This window comes from Apis dorsata, unplaced genomic scaffold (assembly GCF_000469605.1).
Source record: "Apis dorsata unplaced genomic scaffold, Apis dorsata 1.3 scaffold_157, whole genome shotgun sequence".
Lineage (NCBI taxonomy): Eukaryota > Metazoa > Arthropoda > Insecta > Hymenoptera > Apidae > Apis > Apis dorsata.
The window spans coordinates 121,623-131,333 of record NW_006263447.1 but is presented as its reverse complement, the minus strand read 5'-3'; the positions used below and the strand labels follow the sequence as shown (position 1 = coordinate 131,333).

General features: G+C 26.1%; 1 protein-coding gene across 1 annotated transcript; it reads right to left on the bottom strand.

The window, feature by feature from the left end:
• Positions 1 to 142: 142 nt before the first annotated feature.
• LOC102674208 lies at positions 143 to 9,196 on the bottom strand. Its single transcript, XM_006613580.2, has 13 exons — positions 9,056 to 9,196; positions 8,623 to 8,832; positions 8,350 to 8,550; positions 8,057 to 8,196; positions 7,731 to 7,985; positions 7,455 to 7,613; positions 6,848 to 7,347; positions 3,755 to 3,972; positions 3,446 to 3,627; positions 3,194 to 3,341; positions 2,330 to 3,103; positions 1,267 to 1,496; positions 143 to 520 (listed from the first exon to the last, which is right to left on the bottom strand). The coding sequence occupies exons 1-13, from the start codon at positions 9,095 to 9,097 to the stop codon at positions 193 to 195; spliced, it is 3,387 nt and encodes a 1,128-aa protein (XP_006613643.1). The 5' UTR covers positions 9,098 to 9,196; the 3' UTR covers positions 143 to 192.
• Positions 9,197 to 9,711: the final 515 nt, after the last annotated feature.

Below are 9,711 nucleotides of genomic sequence, written 5' to 3'. Positions count from 1 at the left end.
AAAAAAAAAAAAAAAAAAAAAAAAAAAAAAAAAAAAAAAGAAGAAAAAAAATACTGTCGCGTTATCGCCATTTTAACAATGGTTTGTCTTCGCATCTTAATCTTAAAAAATATTTACAAGTGAGCATTTTATGCGAGTGTTCTTATTGTGAGATTAAAATACTGTCCTTTCCTCACACGATTCGTCATGTTGTCAGTGAAATGCAAATATAAGGATAAGCAAAGGTACCGATATAATGCATAGCAAATAAATAGACGTTCTTGGTTCACACGTGGATACCACTACGTATTCCTCGTTCCATAGTGAGTCATTGCCATTCAACGGCAATTCCAACACTGTCCTCTCATTACTGAAGATTTTAAAAGGCAACGAACATTCCATCGTGCTATTCTTGCAGACGTGTACCGGGTTCGAGATGTTGTAGACCGTCTTCAAAAGATCGAACCGTACCCTTAGATAATTGGGTTGAATCTCGTTTTCAGAGTTGAAGACGAAGAAATAATATCCGTTTGTAGGAACTCTGAAAATATATTTGAAGAATTTGATATATACGGATTGATCTATTATAAGTTTGATCTCCAAATGCTTGACAGTTTGAGAAAATATTTAGAATGAGAATTTTTAAGAATTTCTCTTAAAAAAGAAACAATTAAATCTTAAACAATTGCAATAAAATGTAATATTGAGATCTAAGTTTTACCAAGGTTATTGAATAATTTATCAATTATGTATGTATGTATAAAAATGTACATATGTAAATTCGTAACACGTGTCACGACGGACTATTTAACATTTTTTTTTCATTTAAAACCTTTAGATTTTTAATTTATTACGTAATTTTATTTTTATATATTTTTATATTATTTGTTATCAAAAATCTTATTATCTAGTGTCTGTTAACATTTATTTAATATTTTTTTTTTTTTATTCTTTTACATCGCATTCCACTTTACACTTTTATTATTATCTTTATAAATATTGAAGTGCAAAGTCCTCGAAACTACGCTTTTATCATTTGTAAACTATTGATAAATCGTTTGAATTAAAAAACAAAAATCAAAGAAATTAATAGTTTTACCAACTAACTAATTCAATAAAACTAACACTTTATTTTTCAAAAATAATATCATAGGGCTTGGCGAATATTTCCAAAAAAGGAACCATTATCTAAATAGCTATTTATCTTTTAAAAATTAAAAGCTTATCTTTGTTATCGCTTCAAGTATTCATAAATATTTATAAAAATTTATATGTATATATATATACCTATATGTAATCGTGTTGGCAAACGAAGCGACCGTATGTTCGCCCTCGTGTCTCGGAGTACATTGTCTATGAGGTGTTAGAGGTAAATTTAGAATCAATCCTTTGCAATCAAGAAGCCGTTCCTCAGAACTGCTGAACGAGCTCCAAAATTCGGAATTGCTTCTATCGTTCAACGTTGTCTCGTTCACGGTGCCTCTGTCCTCGGCTATGCCATCCGGGTTCAACATATCCTGATAATAAACATTATGTAGAAATAATTTAAAAATCTTAATCTATCGTAGAAAGCTTTCCAATCGATCGAATTTTCGATGTATAATTATATACAAAATCATGCGATATTATATTTATCCTCCTATATGAAATAAATATCCGTCTTTTCCCTAATCCTTTTATAATCTTCAATCTTTTCCCTTTCCATCCTTGATATCGCACAATAAAGCACATCGAGAAAATACTTTTTCAAAACAAGAAGATTCATCTTCTCTCTTTTTAACGTTCCCAAGCAAAAGTATCCCTGATACAAATATTAGCATTGCCTCGAAAATATTCCGATAAGAAAACTCTCGTACATTCCCGATGAAAATCCACGTGAGTAATTAAGAGATATTGCAGATCGAGCAATTATATGGCTTGCTAATCGTTAATGAGAACAATACAAATATAACGTATATTGTTAACTATGTACATGCGCGCGATAAAACGTCAATTATGATCTAAATTGGATAGTTATCGACTTGTCTGACGTGAAAATATTTACAGAATTGACAATAATGTTCCATCTAACGTGTTCCAACAATGAATTAAATTTAATCCAAACATAAGTCAACGCTTAAACAATATCTTGTTCCTTCGTGCTTAACATTGCTCCTTATCATAACGTAATAATGCTTGCAGCTGTTTTTTATTGGAGCCAAAATGGAAATTTGCCGCCGCTTATTTATTAGCGGAAAATTTCCTACAATCTTCAATGGCGTTCCTTAAAGTTTAAACTTTTACCTTCCTAATAAAAAACTATATGCTCGAATAAATTTCTAAATACGTATCGATACATAAATTGTTTTACCTCTTCGACAGCTGCATCGTCATCTTCGTCCTCTTCCGTTAATTCCTTGTGAAGAGGCGAGGATAAAACCAGGTCTCTTCGTCTTCTGCGTTTCTCAGCATTCGAGAGCGTGTGATCGTTCATCGTCTTGTTCACCGCCTGCCGTAAAGCTTCCCCTTCCGGACCTTTCTTCTCGATCTCGTCCATCAGTTTCTTCAGAATCTTTTTACCCCGATAACCCAACGAATTAATCTTGTCCAAAACATCTCGAAACACTTCCCCGGATGTTGGCTCCTTAGACTCGATTGTCGTTTTCTTCGTTTCCTTTTCGCTCGTCTCGTTTCGTGCAACAACATATCTATGCATAAACTTTCCATGCTTTTTTATTAATTCACCTCTATCGTCGGCCGTGGTACTCGCTACGCTTTGCCTCCTCAAAACCTCTTCGAAAGTTTTAATCAATTTATTCTCCATTTGTTCATTTCTGGCTTCTTGCGTATCGGTATGAGAAGAAGATTGAATAGGCGGTTTATCGATATTATCCGTTTCTACGAAAATACCTTCGTAATGATGATGCGGATTCTCTTTTTGCTTCTTCTTTGTATCCAATGTTTTGGCAAAAAGTTCCGTGAGAATCACTTTCATAGCCTTGGCATCTAATTCGTGACTGTTGTAATGATGCGGCATAGTGTTCATCGTATGTTTCGAATTATTCAAGAGATGATCTTTGTGATGAAACTGTACACCTTGTTGAACCCTCTTCATCTTTTCCGGCTCGTTGCTAGGACTCTCGTTCTACGAAACGAATTTCTCCGTTACTTTTCTCTCTCTCTCTCTCTCTCTTTCCTTAATCTCGACAATCTCGCAAATAAAGAAAGAAATTACCTCAAAGGAATTGTTCGTCGCAATAAAACCAGTCTCTTTAGCAACTTCCAAAAGTTCCTCCAATTCTTCGCTACTATCATCACCGATGAATGCGCATTCGTGAAGATGTTTGTGGCCACGAATCATGGTTAAAGAAGCGCCAGGCCATCTACCATAAAATTCATAGATCTTATTCTTTTTTTTTTTTAATCAATACTCCAAATTTTACGCGCTTTATCTCGATTGCTTTTTTATTTTTATCACCTATATTACCTCACGCAAGTAGACACGGTAACACTGCTACCCCGAAGAAGATAGAAGCCCCAATATTCCTTCATGTCGTCCTCTAAAATCAAATGTCTCGTCATAGAGACAGGTAGGAATTCGTTTTTCACTTTTGGTTCGTCATTCATCAAATAGGCATTAAATGTGGTATTAACTTTGATCATCTGACTCTGCGAAGAATCGTTTCTCGTATTGATAATCGTATTTTATTTTACAAATTTTCAACCGAGACGTAGAATTCGAGATTAAAACGGAATAAGAAGAAAATATCTGGAGATAAAATAAAAATTGACGTACCTGGCACCAAGTAGTAGATACTTTTGCGTCGATAAGCCTTTGATCGGAGACGGTTAAAGGATATAGTTGCTCGGAATAGACACGATATCGTAAGTACATTGGCCCTGCTACTAATATCGCGGGAAGAAACATTCCCAATAAACACAATCGAAATAATCTCAGAGGAACCTTGTACTGAGATCTACGTGGTTGCCAATCTCTTGGACGAACACCGTCGTCTACGAATTATAAAACTCTTATAAGAATGTTTTGTTTCAGTGAGTGAATTAATTGCAAAAAAAGGAATAGCAGCAAATAAAACGATTAATGCAGGAATGATGTTTAAGCTAGTTCAATAAACATTACAATTTCTTTAATTACGTCGAATATATTGTATTTTATATATATACTTCTATTTATTATAGTTTTTTTAATAGTTTTCTACTAAAAAACTTAAAATTATTTATTATATAAAATTTATTTTTGATATAAAGGTAAATAAATAAATAGTTCGAAAGAAGTGCTCATTTATTTATTTATTATGGTACATAAGTATTATAAATAATTTAACTAAATATCAAAATATCTTACGTCTAAATTATACCACACAATTCTTTGTAATTCTTTCTTTTCATCGTATAATAATTGCGCATATTAATATGCTATTGTAATTCTGTAGTAGATATATAATTCTTGATTTGTGTTTGATTATTATTTAAAAATGGTTTTGAAGGCAAATGATTGTGAAGATTGTAACGTAATATATATTTTTAAAGACATAAAACAAATATAATAAAGTTTTTTTCTTTGTCGATCTTACGATATACGTTCGAAAAAGATTAACATATATATATTTTTTTGGCTCATTATTTAAATAACTACAGGACATTCTACATATACGTAAAATCAACAATTATAGAGATAATGAAAAATTCCATGATTTTCTTTACAATTAAAAATGCAACGTTTTGATACGATGCCGACGAATAACAACAATTTATATAATATTTCAAGTCGCTATCTTATTGAGACCGACTTTAACAACGCAAATAAAGTATATTTTGAATACATTCGCGATAAATAGTAATCAATTATGACGACATACATTCGTATCGTAAATTTATAATATCTATAATATTTTTATAGAATTTTTATCGAATAAATTATAAACAAACATATAGAAGTAGAATACATAATTGTAATTTCGAATTTTATTTAATTTATCCGATTTAATTTATTGTAAAAAAATCCATCATTTTTCATATATAAAATAAATAAAATAAAAATAAAAACAATAAAATATATTATGAAGAAAAATAACAAAAATTAATTTATTTTATATGTTTATACGTAAATATAAAAAAAAATATATATGTATATATACAAGAATAATATTATGATATTATTTACTTAATTAAAAATGTAAAATGTTGTATATAACTATTTATTGAATATATAGAATAAAAAAGAATCATATTCGATAAAATCATTATCATTCAATATACTGAATGATAAAAAATGGCGCAGTTTTATGCTATTTACAGCGCACATCTGTGTATTTTATTTACATCAAATTGTTCCAATACTACTTTCTTATTTATTGTGGCACATGCATATTAAAACTTTTATATAGATTTAAAAAAGAAATATAAAAATTTAAAGATAAAATTTTTTCTATCACAAGAAAGAATTATTTATGCTATTATTATGCAATTAAATGAGCTACATTAAAGAAGAATATACAATTAAAGAATGAATGTGTTATATGTATTTCGTTTCAAAGGACAATATATTTCCTGGCTACTTATAATGGTTTAAATAAATACTGTCATTGTATAATTAGTTAATTCACCTATCAATGCTAAAACGATTTTGATAAGCTGTGCTTAAAGCTCTACTACTTGATTACGATATATAATATATTGTATATATACTTTGTAAAGTGCACATTTCATGATGACCACGTGGTAAAGAAAAACGTAAGAAGTTATTACATAATAAAAGATTTAGTAGATAAAATACGCAATTTAACTTGGCAATATATTAAATTTGTTCAAAAATAAATATAAAAATAAACGATAAATACATATACACGATAAATCATTTATTTTAAGGCAATGATTTTATAAAATTTATAAAATAGAAACATTTTATCAATTATAGAAATATAACAATTATTATTTTACTATTATATTTTTAAAAATGATTGATAAAATATACAAACAAAATAAAGCATACCAAATATATCTATTTTTAATGGCGTCGTTGGCATTTTCCTTGAAGAAGCGCGGCATAAAACACTTAGAATCACACGATAATGTGAATAATGTTAAAAACTATAAAACGCACAAGCACAAATCATTCATTGAATTATTAATAAAAATGTTAGATTATATTGATAGAAAAAAAAAAATAAAAAAACGTTGATTATAAAAAACAATATTATTTAACAATAAAAATTTAATTTTTATTTTATTTATTATAAATAAAAAACTATTTAAATTATTCTATTTTTTAAAAAATCATTTAACTTTACTTTCCCTGACATTTAATAAATATATAATTCATTAGTTAATTTCATTTATTTGATCACAAAATTATATGTATATAAATGCACGACGTGTATCGTTCGCTGTCAACAGATAAACTGAATCAGTAAAGGAATATGTCATGCTTTGTATCAGTGCCTTATCAAGTTTTACTGTGCCAGGGATAAGCTATGATCTATACATCTATTTGCTCAAAATCATGGTATACCGTTATCCATCTTTACCATCAAAATATTGAAATTATCTCTTAAAATGTGATAAACATTATCATACGAAACGATACGAGAGAAATATATATAATTCTTTCTTTTTAATTAATGCAATGCTACAAAATATTAAATATTAAAAATATTAAAAAAATTAATATTTGAAAACATTTTTTCAATAAATTTTCAATTTTTGTTAAAAAAAGATATATTTAATATATATTTCACACATATAATTCTGTGCAAAAAAAATTATGTAAAAATATTATATTCTATACTGAATTATCTTCTATACTTACATATAATGTTCTCTTTCTATAATACTATTTATGATACATATTACTTGCGAGAGATAATACGTTTACTTTTATTATCTTTTGACTTGGATGATTTTTCTCCTCTTCGTCGTTTATTAAGTGGATTTCTAGGATCATAAATTTCGAACCAATCATCATCTTTTGTACTCGCATCTTTGGCAAGAACAGGTATTTTTTCTTCACAATGTAATGCATGTACCATCCAAGATTCATCGGTTGGATCAAAATCTTCATCTTTAATGTTTTCTTTTTTTATTGGACTTGGTGATGTTTCTCTTACACTTTCTTTAGCATTTTGAAGTTTAGATTTAAATTTATTTAATAATTCCATTGTAAAGTCTTCACGGCTTTTTCCTTTCTTAGGTATTTTTAACTTTGCTTCTTTATATTTTTCTTGAGTATCTATATATTCTTTCATAATTTCTACTTTTTTTTCTTTCTTTTCTTTTTGGACTTCTTTCATTTTTTTATCTTCTTCTTTTGCTTTCTTTTCATTTTTAACATCACGTTTTAAATCCCGAATTTCTTTTTTTATTTCTTCTCTATACATATAATAGTATAATATTTAATTAAATATTTAAATATGAATTATAAACAAATATTAGTAAAAAATATTATATATATATTATATAATATACATAAAACGTACACTTTTTTTTTACGTTCTTCATCTCTATCCTTTCCAAGATAATATTCATCATCCTTTATATCCTTATCACCTTCATCATCATCTATTTTAAAATTTTCTATTTTTTTAGATTCTTTTTTTGTATCTCTCAATTTATTTTTTATTCTTTCTTTCATAGCTCTAAAAAAAATATGATATTAATATGATAAATAAAATTCATATCTAATATCTTATAAATAAAAATCATATCTAATATAAAACATAATATAAACAATTATAGCATAAATAAAACTCAACTCTTTTTCTTTTTTTATAGCTTCCATCTCTTCTTGAGTTTTCATTTCCTCATCACTTTCCCAATCACTACTACGATCTTCTTTTTTTTTTTTGTTTGGAGGTCCAGTTGGTTCAATAGCTGGTTGTGCACTTAATTTTGGATCAGTTAGATGATCATGAGCTGATTTGCCCTTATTACTAAATTTTTTATTTAATATCACAGATTCTTCTTCATCTTCCTCTGCTTCTTCACCAAATGATAAAAGATTAAAATTTCTGTAGTAAAAAATTTTATTATAAAAAATGTTATTAATGGAATGAAATATAATAATTATTTATCTTTTTACTTTACTCCTGATGTTTTAGTTTTTGAATTATCCTTTATTTCTTCATTTTTTTTTGTTATTATCCTTGGCACAATATCAGAAAATGGATTGTTCAATATATCTGTTTTTATAACTTTTGGTGGATAAAATGGTCTATCATCCTAAAAAAATTATATTTATATTAATTTAAATATATTTATAAAAAATTTATTATTATTTATTTATTATTTATAATAATATATAATAAATATATATAATTATTTATAATATATATATAATAAATTTCTATAAAAAAGTAAATCTACTAAATTCACCTCATCTACAAGTGCTTCTTCAAGTTTCAGCATATTATATATAGTTTCTCCAGTAACTTTTCCAAAAATTGTATGTTTATTTTGTAATTCTGGTGTAGAACCAAGAGTAAAAAAGAACTGAGAACCATTATCATCTTTTCCAGCATTAGCCATAGCAATTAAACCTCGTCGACAAAAACGTAATCTTGTATGAAATTCATCCTAATACACATATATTTTATAGTTATCCTTTTAATAAATCAGATAAAATTTTAGCTTTATATATAAACTAACTTTAAATGGTTGTCCATATATACTTTCACCACCTTCTCCTGTACCTGTTGGATCACCACCTTGTGCGATAAATCCTTTAATAATTCTATGAAATATAGTATTATCATAATAGCTTTCCATACATAATTGTATAAAATTTCTACATGCTTTTGGAGCCTCTTTTGTCCATAATTCCAAATCAATATCACCAACAGTTGTTTTCATCATTACCTATTTAATAAATATATTGTAATAAAAAAATATATATATATATATTAAAAAATACATATATTTTTTAATATATGAAATATATTCTTATAAAATAAAATTTACCATATTATATAAATTATAAATTATTTAATATAGAAATACAAAAATAAATAAGTAATACATATAGGTTATGTTTTTAAAAACAAATATGCAATTTATTGAAATATCATGAATTAATACTTACTTTACCGGTAGTAGGTGGTTCTTGTATATAAATATTACTCATATTTGTAAATCTTATTTATTTAAGAAAACAATTTTTTCTTAATAAAAATATTTCATAATAAATTTTTAATCGTATAAATACATTTCATATACATATAGGTATAAGTGTACAATAACTAACTTATACAAATGAACGAATTGAAATGTCTTTTTTAATATAATAACATAATAAATGGAAAATTATCGTAAAATTCTTATCAATAAATTATTGTGTAAAGTTAATAAATATCATTAATTGAAATAATATTTAAAAATATATTTATCGTGTATATGTTAGTATATTTTTTTGTATGAAAGACAACTACAAATAAAATTTAAAAATATCTTTATGAAATAAATCATAATTAAATTATTAGTATTAATTGTATTAATATGTAATATCAACCTAGATAAATATTAATATATTATATTAATATACAATATAATCAGTTAAATATTAATATATTAATATGCAATGTATATTTTTCATATAATATTTATATTAAAATTAAAATAAATTAATTTATTTTATTGTATTGTTATTAGTTATTTTATTGTATTGTTTAATGTTATTTATATTATTCAAATATATATGCTATATATTTTAAGATTAAAAATAATAAAATATTGTATTAT